This window comes from Betta splendens, chromosome 13, assembly GCF_900634795.4.
Source record: "Betta splendens chromosome 13, fBetSpl5.4, whole genome shotgun sequence".
Classification (NCBI taxonomy): Eukaryota; Metazoa; Chordata; class Actinopteri; order Anabantiformes; family Osphronemidae; genus Betta; species Betta splendens.
Genome location: NC_040893.2, coordinates 15,675,709 through 15,688,576, shown reverse-complemented (window position 1 = coordinate 15,688,576; position 12,868 = coordinate 15,675,709). Strand labels below are relative to the sequence as shown.

Genomic DNA, 12,868 nt, shown 5'->3' with positions numbered 1-12,868 from the left:
CCTCTTGTACCTGTTAGCACAGACGATTCCACTAAAGCCTGAATACACGTCCCCAGTGACCTCCACACACACACACACACACACACACACACACACACACACACACACACACACACACACACACACACACACACACACACACACACACACACACACACACACACACACTGCCTGTCTTTATTCCATTCTAGATATTGACACAAAACTGGCCGCCGTGGCAGTAAGCTGCATATATTCTCCTCCTCCTCCTCCTCTTCATCCTCTTGTCTACCTGAACCTGTGTGCATCACACTGCAATGTCTGAATTTCTTTTAGATTCAATTAACCCATGAGTTTAGTCCCACTGCACATCTGACATCACTGAGTATCAGTCATTGACATTGCTGTCAGGCTGATAATTGCCAGTGAAACTGCACATAATGACCAGGGAATGTCCTGGACCTCAGTGTGGGTCGGCACAGTTCTTCTAATGGCATCCCCACCAAGCGACAGACACGCTGGCTGTCCGCCCTGAACGGACTGTGTGTCAGGATGGTAGAGACGAGCTCACTGAAGAACAGCATCACGCCTGGACCGTCGTCTAGGCTTCTGCTGTTTTTATATCGTATATGATTTTCTTTTATCAGCAACTTTCTTCTTTTTTACCGAGCTCTGTAATACACTTGAAATTGTTTTCATCATCTAACTTCAAAGGCAATTTCAGAGATTTGTGACTTTGAGAACTTGTGGGTCAGATTGAAAATGGTCTCAAGTTCCAAGTTTCTTTAAGTTCATATGCATGCATGTACAATGTTGATGGTTCTTGCTACTATAGGCGTAAGCCTATGTTCATGTCACCACATCTAGTGTATTTAACACTGCATTCTTGGATTAAAGTTTGGCTGTGCTGTAGTTAATTAGTTAAATGAAGTTTCCAAACAAATCAGTAGCTGCACTGTCCTTCAAAGCTGCATACGGCTTCATACCTTAGTAAGAAAGGACACTTAGTGATGGAAGGGAAGTATTTGGACAGAGCAGGAGAGCAGTTTGCCAGCAGGGCTGAATGAGCCCAAGTAAATATGGGTTTTCTTAATGAAGCAGCAGCAGAGTGCACCTGCTGCACACACACACACACACACACACACACACACACACACACACACACACACACACACACACACACACACACACACACACACACACACACGAGCCACAGGTGAGTTTCGCTCTTTGCTGATGCTTTAACTTACAACCTGATTAATGTCTCACACACACACACACACACACACACACACACACACACACACACACACACACACACACACACACACACACACACACACACACACACACACACACACACACGGGCCACAGGTGAGTTTCGCTCTTTGCTGCGTGTGTAGCTTTTTCTTGTAGCACTGGTCAAGACGTGGCACTAATACCAATGAGCAGCTGCCAGCCTGCCACTGGAACTGATTACTGGGGAGAGAGAGAGAGAAGGAGGCAGAAAATAGAGAGCGAGGGGAGAGATTTCATGCTGCCGCTGTAGCACAGCACCAGTGTTCAGTCGGCTTATACAGAGAAGAGACACACGATGAAGAGGCTTAGTTTATCTGCATCATATTTAATACGTGCATGCATCAGATGAAGTATTGAATATCTAAGAGGTTATGACAAGATTTATGACGCTGCCCTTTTTTTGTTTACTGTTCTTTGTAATCTCTCCTTCTCTGCCACACCTTCTGCAGGGTTTCATTCATTCATTTCATTCATCCTTCCTTCCTTGCCCACTGGTCTCCTCAGTGGATGGGTTAAAATGCAGAGAATAATTTCTCCAATGTGGGTCAATAAAGTTCACATATTATTAAACCAAATAACTATGAGTTCAATAAAATATGCATGTGTGTGCTGTAACTGTCTATTAGCTGTATTAATTAACAGGCCACCAAATTCCCACAGGATCCAAACATTCATTTGCCTTTTGATTGTGTTCAGGCTAAAGCTGTGAATGCGTCTGATTGCAGATGTATGGACACTACACCCAGGACTTCAACAAAGAAAAGGCCGTGCAGCTGAGGGAGAGGGACGCGAGGCGGACTCTGGACTTTCTGGACTATGAAAAGAGTCGCGTTGCCAAGTATCGCAGTAAGTAAGAACCAGGGCTGAGGATCACAACATTAACTTTGTCAGGAGCATCTAACAGTTGCAGTGTGAGGGAAAGGAGACTGCTTATGTTGCTTAAGAGTTAATGTCTCAATAAGGAGGTACGTTTTCATGTCATAAAGGCCTGTAGATAGTGCACAGTGCCGGCCCCCTGCTGAACCCCCCTTCTTAGCTCTCTGTCTGTGACAAGGCTATGCTGCAGCTCCATTCTGTCCAATGTATGTGTCTGACACACTGATATCCTTTTTTTTTTTTTTTTTTTTTTTACTGTCGACGCAGGCAAAAACAACGACCAGTGTTGCCAGAAAGGACATCAAGAAAAGTTTTTTGACCCAAATTATCAACTAAAAACAACTTTAAAGATTTACGAACATAACCATGTACACAAAACCTAAGGAAATAACATAAAGGCTTAGGTAATTGATTTACTTAATTAATTTACTTTTGGAGATAGAACCTTTATGTGTTGCGTGTTTTCTTTTACGTGCTTTTTAACTGTAATGTCCGACACCACTTAAACGCTGCAGCGGCGGCAAATGGCTTTAGCGTCACTAGCAACAGGCTGAGTCCGTCCCTGAAACGTAGCGTCTAACACCCAAACAGGCCGATAAAACTACTTGTTTGCTTACCAGAGCCTTTTCTTTTAGTAGTTTGTAGTTACTTCCGTTCTGAACTCAGGTTTGCTTACTTTTGCTTTTGTCGCGATGCTTGTGCGCAAACAAACCCAAGCAGCTAATTGAACCAATCAGCAACGCTGCTGATGTGATTGACAGAGAGGAGGAGCCAACCAGGTATGAGCGAAAACAGCTTCTGGTGATGTTGAGTCAATCAAACTAATATTTTAATAATCGTCGATTATTTTTTTGATTAATCGATTAATCAGATTAATCAGATAAAAAAAAGTATTCTCCTTTTGAAGTCAGTTGTGTTGAACCATGTTGGTGCGTGTGATAATACTGATAGAATCACTGCATCCCTGAGGAGCCTCTGCCAGAACTGTGTCCTGCCGGGGTTCACTCATCCTTTGGTTTTAGCCTTGAACTGGTGACTTTTAAGGCTCCACTGGTTTCAGCCCTGCAGATGCTCCTCCACATCATCCATCATTCCTTTACAAGCAGAGCCCGTCTTGCACCATCGGTCTTTGAACCTTTGCCCTTTTAAAGGTTGTGGAAAAGCTGAGTGAGCTGTTTTTTTTCCAGGTCAGAGTCAATGATCTGAATCACTTTTAGATAAATAGAAAGTTATGGGTTATTCACAGTGCAATGAAATTGCTTTCATAAGTTGCTTGTTTGCAGTTTTCTGTCTAAAAATATTGGAAGATATGAGTCTTAGTGTTTACTGCATAAATATGTGTTAATTTGGAAACTATAAAGTGGAAAACAAGCGGCCCAATGACAAACATGCGGCGTATTCTGTACCAGCTGACCAACAGGGCGCAGCAGTGAGCTGCAGCCAAGCACATTCATACTGATGACCTTGTTCATCTCCAGTCAACTTTATCCACATTATCAGACAGACAACGTGTTTTAAAAGCTGCTGGATGAAAAACACAGCTACGCGTTGCTGTGATGTTGCCTGGACTGACTTTGCTTGTCGTTTTCCAAACTTCAGTTTTATGATTTCCTCCCACCATCCTGTAGTCCGTACAGTTCTCTGTCAGAAGTCGCTGATCTCATGGGTTGGAGAGGACTGGATCTTCCTCATCCTGCTGGGAACCGTCATGGGCCTGGTCAGCTGGGTCATGGACTTTTTCATCGCCTTCTGCCTCAGAGGTGAGTGAGGGAGGCAGGGCTTAGGAATGTACATGATCAGTATTATTCCTCCATAGGGTTTAGTGTCTTTGAGGAAAATGTCTGAGAGAAGTTGTATTGGTCATTAGTGAGACCGCTGCAATCATTTGTAATTAGGACAACTGCTATAAACAGCCAAACTGGTAGATTAGTGTTTTGTGGTAACAGCAAGTGTGAAGTGATACAAGAGCAAACTGTCATTGAAAAGCTAATTTGCCAAGACTCCAACAGAGCCGTGTTTGTGCAGCTAAACCAGATTATGATGTTTTAATAACACTGTCAAGTCAGGGACTGCAGCTTCATTCTGAGTTTGTTGCACGAGTCGTCTCCAACACAAAAGCAGTGGATTGTGTTGGAGCTGTGCAGCCTGTTGCCTGCAGCTCTGTATATGACTGCTCCTTTGTGTTCCTCCTCCATTACAAAAACTAAAAATGATCCGATGATTTGTGCAGCGACCAGTGGACTGGGGTCCTTGTGAGCCTCTGCTCAGTGAGAGGCCTGTTAGACGTTCTGTGGTGCGCGGATCTGCGTTTGACACCTCGTCTCTGGCTTTTGCGTCCACAGCACAGAAGTGGATGTTCACCGGCCTCTACGGCAGCGTGTTCCTGCAGTACCTGGCCTGGGTCACCTTCCCTGTGGTCCTCATCACCTTCTCCGCTGCCTTCACTCAGATCCTCGCCCCACAGGCTGCTGGTACGACAAACAGAGCAGAGTCCATAGAAAACACAACACTCTTAAAAACACAATATCCAACTAATAGATGATGCTTTAACTTACAACCTGATTAATGTCTCACACACACACACACACACACACACACACACACACACACACACACACACACACACACACACACACACACACACACATTTACTGTAAACAGTAGCTGCTGCATATAAAGACTGTGACATATTGTTAAAATAGTAACTGAGCCCAGTGATAGTCGGCGCAGCTATGACACTGAGCTGTTCTCCGCTGCAGGTTCAGGCATTCCAGAGGTAAAGACCATCATGAGAGGAGTGGTTCTGAAGGAGTACCTCACCTTTAAAACCTTTGTGACTAAGGTCATCGCTCTGACCTGCGCTCTGGGAAGCGGCATGCCTATGGGCAAAGACGTATGAACACAAACACACACACAACCAGCACTAAAGACCTGTCATTTGCTTAAGCTTCACTCCTGTGACTCCTGTTAACGTTGAGTTCCTGCAGACTTTTTTTTTAAGTTATAATGTTTTCACATCCTGTACATGTTTCACCGTCCCGCCAGGGTCCGTTCGTACACATCGCCAGCTTGTGTGGCGCTCTCCTCTGCAAGTTCATGTCGCTGTTTGGAGGAATGTACGAGGTGTGTTGTTTTTTGTAGGACTCAAAACAAAGAAAACAACACACACGCTAAGATTCGCTAACGGTCACTAAACGTGTCAATGATTTAATACAGTGTGTGTGTGTGTGTGTGTGTGTGTGTGTGTGTGTGTGTGTGTGTGTGTGTGTGTGTGTGTGTGTGTGTGTGTGTGTGTGTGTTTCAGAATGAGTCGAGGAACATCGAGATGCTGGCAGCAGCCTGTGCTGTGGGGGTGGGCTGCTGTTTCGCTGCCCCCATAGGAGGTGAGTCTAAGCTGGAGGGGCACAGGGAGAATGAGCCACATGAAGTCAAATGTGTGTGCGTGTGTTACAGGAGTGTTGTTCAGCATTGAAGTAACATCCACCTTCTTCGCTGTGAGGAATTACTGGAGAGGGTTCCTCGCCGCCACCGTCAGCGCCTTCGTCTTTAGACTAATGTCTGTGTGGAACAGAGATGAAGGTGGGACGCGTCTGCACTCACTGTTGTCTATACTGTATGTTGTATATGTTGTATATGAGTTCACACTGTGTGTGCAACCACAGAGGTTAAAGTTTAACAGTTGACAGCGTAACCTCCACCTGCACACTTCACATCTGGTTGCATGTTTTTGCAGGGGTCTCTTCTCTGTCTCCTCTAAATCCTGCTCTACTTTCTCCAGGGACCCTCACAGCCCTGTTTAAAACCAGCTTTCGTCTGGACTTTCCCTTTGACCTCCAGGAGCTTCTTGCCTTTGCTGTTGTTGGGTTGGTTTCAAGTAGCATCGCATTCACCTTCTAATAATCTTCCCACATCTCCCATGTGATATATTACTCTGCATCCATGTCTGGCATCAGCCTCAATGTTGAGACTCACAGCTGTGCAGCTACTTTGTTTTTGTTAATAACCTGGACATAGTTGACATTAATATTAGCTTGTGGTAAATACTTATTATTCACGAATGAGGTTCAAAGAGAGCTAAAGGACTAACAATTGACTGGTCCAGGAGGGAAAAGGCTTCAGTTTGTTCAAATACTAACTCCAGTTGTTTCCTTTCTTGCTGCAGTATCGCCAGTGGGTTTGGAGGAGCCTTCTATGTCTACCTTAACCACCGTGTTGTCAAGTTCATAAAGAAACAAAAGTCCCTCAAGAGATTTATCATCAGGAAGTAAGTCTGACACCTTACTGAGCACTTCACACCAGGACACAGGGAAGAAGCCACGGAACCTGTAAACGATGCTGGTTTGGGTTTCGTCCTCAGTCGCCTGCTGTTTCCAGCTGTGGTCACCTTAGTCATTACCACGCTCACGTTTCCCCCTGGCTTCGGACAGTTCATGGCTGGAAAGGTAGTTTACAAACTACTACAAACACACACAGCTCATTGTCATACACACGGAACTGCAGCCATTTATGGATGTGAATTAAAGTTAATTCCATTCCTAAACTGCAGGTTCCTCTGCTAGCGCAGGGACCTAATGTGTGATCCTAACATTTTTCCTCCACCTCACACCTTCCTGTTGCCTGTAGTTGACCCAGAAGGAGTCTGTGCTGACGTTTTTTGATAACCTGACATGGGCCAAGCAGGGCGACGCCCACCAGGCTCCATACATGGGCTATGCAAAAGCCTGGCTCCACCCACAGGCCAGCGTCTTCGTCACGCTGTCCATCTTCGTCATCATGAAGGTAGGCGAGAAAATACACAGGTGTATTTTAGGCCATTATGAGTAAAGTATGCACTAAACATTAGACTCGCATGGCTGGTGACACCTGGTAATTCAGCATGGCCTCCTCTGGTGACACTAATTAAAAGGCTGTTCTTTCTTTTCATGCCTCCTGTATTCTTTTGTCTCTCTTCTGTCTCAGTTCTGGATGTCTATCGTGGCCACGGCCCTCCCCGTGCCCTGTGGAGCCTTCATGCCAGTATTTGTCATCGGTAAAGCAACCGATTTAGACTTTAAATAACATTTTGAAAGTTGCTTCGAAAGCAAATTGATACAAATGTAATGATAATTCTAAATCTGTCACTCTGCCGTGTGTGTTTTAGGGGCAGGGTTCGGTCGTCTGGTTGGAGAGAGCATGGCAGCCTGGTTTCCAGACGGCATCAACACAAACGGCACCATCTACCCCATCGTGCCAGGAGGCTACGCTGTTGCAGGTGTCGAACATCAGATTCTTCTTCTGTTTTTGTCCTGCGCTTCAGTTTCTTTGGTGTTTTTTTGATAAAAAATCTAAACTTGGTTCTCTGTGGAAGCATAGAACATAGAAAACAAGAAGACTCAAATGATTGAGTCTTTTCAGACCATTACGTGAGTAAAATCTTTCCATTCCGATGCTCACAGAAAATGAATCCAGATTAATATTTCCTACAGCCCATTGCCTCGATCTAGACTTAAAATGAATAGTGATTGAAAGAGACGCAGAATAAGATCAGACATAAACATTCACCAAGCTGCACTTCACACTTCAGACCTTTACACTTAGTGCGTCTGTCAGGTGCTGCCTACAGCATTGTTGATTTCATAGAACAACATCAAGTTGTTGCATTTGAGCTCTCTTGGCACAACTTCTATTTGTGTTTTATGAATGTAGGGAGGTCACTTTTAAAAGTTTTTATTGAACAGTTCCCTGTATTATGTGCTGTGGCGTTGTAAAAATATTTATTGTACCTGGAATTGTGTTAATGTTGAGCTCTGTCTCATTTTGATGGATGCCCCCCCCCCCCCCCCTCAGGTGCAGCAGCTCTGTCAGGAGCGGCCACCCACACTGTTTCCACTGCAGTCATCGTGTTCGAGCTGACGGGACAGATCTCCCACATCCTGCCGGTGATGATCGCGGTGATCCTGGCCAACGCCGTGGCCCAGTCCCTGCAGCCCTCCCTGTACGACTCCATCATTAAGATCAAGAAGCTGCCGTACCTCCCGGAGCTGGGCTGGGGAAACCATGAGTACGTACACACAACATGCACTCACAAGCCTGAGGTTTTTAGTCCAGTGATCTTTGTGACCTTTCACAATAAAACGACGGCTCTCCAGGGTCTGTGTTTGCCTGTGATGTAATAAGGAGCCATCTTCCTCACAGTTTGTCTTCACGTCTTTTTCTGCTATCAGGAAATATAACATTCGCGTGGAGGACATCATGGTGAGGGACGTGCGGTACATCACTCTGAACTGCTGCTACCGAGACCTGCACAACGTGCTGCTGACAGGAAACCTCAGCACGCTGGCGCTGGTGGAATCAGCAGGTCAGACACACTGGTGCACTGTTGCACAGCAGGTCTCACCCTTTCAGTAAATTCAGAGTCTCCTCATTCTTGCCTCGCTCTTATATCTACCCTAACCCAGCGTCCATGGTGCTGTTGGGCTCCATCTCGCACGCTCAGCTCCAGTCGCTGCTTTCCCAGCAACTCAGTCGCACCAGACGGTTGGAGCACATCAGGCAAAGAAATGTCGCCTCCAGTCAGTACAGCAACCAGGAGGAGGCGAGTCAGGGCGCCTGCATCCAGGTCAGAGGGCGAATACTCACCCTCAGCTTTTTATTTGGGCTGCTCATTTCTCAAAACTATGCAGGGACCAGGGATATTTTACTGTATTATTATTATAACTGCACCACGGGGAAGATGGGTGATAAGTGGGCTTCATCTGTTAAGCAGGGTTGGACTTTTGTCTGTGTTTGCATAGATCTCCAATGAGGAATCGTCCTTCAGTCCTGTACGTCCCATTTCTCAGGGGAAGATATCGCCAGTTGTGGAGCAAGGCATCGAGATCCCCACTGGTAGGAAATTCTCCCACATGATGGAGTCATATGTAACGTCCTCCTCATTGGTTTTCTGTTAAACACTGTGCAGCAACATACAGGTGAAAACCTACTGCAGGTGTTTATTTCCTTCAACGAGCTGCACTTTCTCCTCACAAAACAGAGTGTACCAGACGTTTTGACTCTGCTTCTGTCTCTCCTTCAGGCCCACATGATAATTCAGACTTCACTTTAAAGAACCTATTCTGCACCAGTCAAGACTCAGACGACCTGGAGGTAAAAACCAGCCAACAACTGCCCCATGGGAGACAGTAGGGGCTGACGTTAGCTGACCAGAGGCTTTGACTGCAAAGGGGAGAAGATCATGTCAAGTTCCCAAAAACAAAAACACTAATGCCTGTGATCTGGGCCTGACCCTGTTCTTGTTCAGCCCGTAACCCCGCGTCCTGAACTTTCTCTGCCTCTAGCTGCAGATGTTATTGACTCGGTTCTTAAATGACCATCTATCCATACAGCCGTGAATTCAAATCGAGCTAATTTGTTGAGTGCAAGGAGGAGGTTGTTTAACAAAGCATTCTGCAGCGTCCATCATCAGCTGTGTGACCTAAGGCAACCAATCAGCGAGCAAAGCTCAAGGCCCGCCCTGTTCCTAGAAAGACAAAAGTGTCCGTGCATCTGATGCAGTTGAGTGTAGTACAGTACAGTAAGTGGTGTGTTGGAGTCGGGCCGGTTTCTCTGCACGCACAGTACTGACACTCCTCTCTTCTGGTCTCTGTTCTGTTCAGGATGATGGAGATGTGAAGGACACCATGACCATTAAAGAGGTGAGACTGTTTACACAACAACAGAGATCGTCTGCTGGTTATCAAACACAATGGATCTTAAGCATTTCAAAATCCATACGAAATATATTTGGACATGACATCCTTTTTAATTCATCCACTTCCCCCTGATGTCATTAGTTCTCGCCATGTCTCGCCTCCCTTCCTTGTTCGCCATTGTTGTGGATCTTGTAGGAGTCATTCATTGTGGCGCCTGGTTCATTGATTGTCTATAAGAGGAGGGTGCTTTGCCAAGCGGTGCCACTGTTTGACGCCTGTCTTGCAGATTGCAGAGTGGGAGGAGAAGCAGCTCAACGAGCAGATCAACTTCAACAACTGCAGGATCGACCCTGCGCCGTTCCAGCTGATGGAGCGCACGTCGCTGCATAAGGTCCCATCAGAAATACAGCTGTGTGTGTGTGTGTGTGTGTGTGTGTGCGTGCGTGTGCGTGTGTGTGTGTGCGTGTGCGTGTGTGTGTGTGTGTGCGTGTGCGTGCGTGTGTATGTGTGTGTGCGCGTGTGCGCGCGTGTGCGTGCGTGTGTGTGCATGTGTGCGTGTGCGTGTGTGTGCGTGTGTGCATGTGTGTGTGTTTCCAACCTCTGCTGTTGTCCTCCAGACCCACACCATCTTCTCCCTGCTGGGCCTCGACCACGCCTACGTCACCAGCGTTGGACGCCTCATTGGTGTGGTTTCCCTCAAAGAGGTAAGACTTTAGGAGCAGGTCAGGTTTTGTTCTTTACTTTAGTCTTGAATAACTCAGCATAATTATGGCGCATGTTTTCATTGTTCCGATGCATTTATTTACATGCAGTAGCTTCAAAGCACACATCACACATTATACAAATACAACTGCAGTGCATTATAGAACTATGTTCTATGTTATTCATAGAAAACTTAGCAAACCTCACTTGCACCACCCTGTGCAATAATGGACAGGAAATCGTTTTAAAAGAATACTCTCAGCATAACTAGCTTCAAGAGGAGCAGACATTTACCTCGACCGGTTTCACTGAGTGAAATAAATTTTAAATCTTTTTCTACCTACACAAACAGCCTCAATACAAATGCTTATCTTCCTCTACATAGAGTTCACTATAAATTATTTTACTATTTTTCTTCACTTTACTTCAAGTTCAAGAGAACAATCTTTTCCTCTGAGCACATAGAGGCCAAAACCCTGTGTTGTTGTCTTTTCTTGAGGGGAAAAACCTCCACTGGGCTCTCTGTAAAACAGAAAACAGACATAAAGAAAACTAAATACAAAAAGCCTTTCATTTCCCCACCTGCTGCTTAACTGGTGACTTTACTGGTACTATTTATTAGTGCATTTATCTGTTTTGTCCTCCAGCTAACCAAGGCCATTGAGGGCTTTGTGCCTGTGAACGGGTTGAAACTGCGTCCGGCTCTGGCCAGTTTCCGAGACAGCGGCCCCACCGGCAGGACCATCACTGACGGCGAGACCACCGAGCTTCATTGGCTGGGGGAGCGAAACAGAGAATATGTCCCATCAGAATCAGACGAGAGGTCACAATGAAGGAAAGTACAACTAGGGAGGAAGAGCACGGAGAAAGGCTGGAGGAGGAGGAGGAGGAGGAGTGAGGCACTAACGTCTCCATCCCCCAGAGCCACAAACATGCATCAAACCTCAGGGCGTATGATCAATATTTCATTGAGGAAGGAGTTGTTCTCTAACGCCAGGCTTCTCTCAACTCCTCATCTGCTCCTGTCTCAACAACCAGCGCTTTCACCTGGAACCTGACACCACACGGAGGAAGTGGGACACTGCTCAGCATCTGCTGAGGAACCCACAGCAGAGCCCACGGGTGGGGTTTTATGAACAGACGTGTTAATCAAATCCAGGGACAAGCAGAGCTGTCAGTGTTAAAAGCACCTGTGGTCCTTCACACACAACACTCATTCTGTGTCACAGATACGTTCACGCAAACAGTATGCAACAATGCAAGATTTGATCTAAATAAAGCTCATAACACCAATAATAATATTTCACCTTTTATAATTTATAAAAAGTTAGCTGCCTGACGTGATCCTGCAGAAACGTAACGTTAAAATGTCTGTTAGTGACGTCTTTGTTTCACATAAGATGTTGGGTATATTTCAAGATGAGATCACCCTAAAATTCTAACGCAACTTTTCAACTTGACTGATTCGGCCCGCAGATGTCAAACAGTTTAACAACGCGTCGTTCTGCTGCGTCGGGAGCGGCTCTGTCTCCTCTGCAGCGCAGCGAAAAGATTTTTCAGTCTTTTAGGTTAGAGCTACAGTACATGATTAAGCGGTATCGGATTTATGTATGCATCATTATTTGAGCCCAACTATCACTGCGCGAGGCATTCCGTACACAAACACCCCTCTCTGAACAAATGGTGCTTTGCACCTGATGCGGCTGCATGTACATCCTTTTACATAATAGATTTATGACACCGCTGTCTTCTCATTTCCGTGTCTAAGACGCAGAGCGAACCGTACCTCACCCAGGGGAAGCGTCTTCACCTGTGGATGCTCCGGTGAGTCAGTGAACGCACAGCGGTTCAGCACCGCAGCGGGCGGACAGCGCTCCGTGGACGCAGCGTGGGTTTCTGTCCCGCGGCTGCAGACGTCAGCTGTTCGTTTTTGGTTATTGTCCACATCTCGCCACCGGCGGCCTTTAGGCACAACAGTCCACAAACTGTTTGCAGAGAAACGAGGCCGTCCGGTGTCACCTTTACTCAGGATGCGGAGCAGGGCGGAGTTAGTTGCGGACGCGCCAGAGGCGAGACTTAACTGAATGACTGCGTTCCGCCTCATCAGCTGACACAATAACACTACTTTGTCTTTTCACGTGGAGGACAGTTCAATAGATTTAAACGCTTGAAATCAACAGGTTCATTCTGTCTCTTTCCTGTGTATGACAAGGAAAGCAGAGTCTGTACTTGTGCGTAAATACGCACGATGGAGACAAGTGGACGTAAACAGGCATGTAACTGTGCCACAGGTGTTTTAGCACAATGCATTTTTCCAGAACCAAATTTAATAAACGCTAAGC

General features: G+C 46.0%; 1 protein-coding gene across 1 annotated transcript; it reads left to right on the top strand.

Moving 5' to 3' along the window:
- Positions 1–3,201: 3,201 nt before the first annotated feature.
- LOC114868257 (chloride channel protein 2-like) lies at positions 3,202–11,359 on the top strand. Its single transcript, XM_055513784.1, has 21 exons — positions 3,202–3,914; positions 4,497–4,625; positions 4,914–5,047; positions 5,200–5,277; positions 5,459–5,537; positions 5,608–5,733; positions 5,933–6,017; positions 6,317–6,418; positions 6,512–6,596; positions 6,778–6,933; positions 7,114–7,183; positions 7,295–7,405; positions 7,981–8,194; positions 8,358–8,491; positions 8,592–8,752; positions 8,928–9,021; positions 9,209–9,279; positions 9,789–9,827; positions 10,111–10,215; positions 10,442–10,528; positions 11,174–11,359. The coding sequence occupies exons 1-21, from the start codon at positions 3,683–3,685 to the stop codon at positions 11,357–11,359; spliced, it is 2,478 nt and encodes an 825-aa protein (XP_055369759.1). The 5' UTR covers positions 3,202–3,682.
- The last annotated feature ends 1,509 nt before the right edge of the window (positions 11,360–12,868 follow it).

What these genes read in the sequence shown, in the direction of transcription:
- LOC114868257 (XM_055513784.1), top strand. Translation starts at nt 3,683, where the DNA reads ATGAAAAACACAGCTACGCGTTGCTGTGATGTTGCCTGGACTGACTTT. An exon ending in TGTTTGGAGGAATGTACGAG is followed by an intron (nt 5,278 to 5,458) that starts GTGTGTTGTTTT and finishes TGTGTGTTTCAG; the next exon opens with AATGAGTCGAGGAACATCGA. An exon ending in AGGAGGCTACGCTGTTGCAG is followed by an intron (nt 7,406 to 7,980) that starts GTGTCGAACATC and finishes CCCCCCCCTCAG; the next exon opens with GTGCAGCAGCTCTGTCAGGA.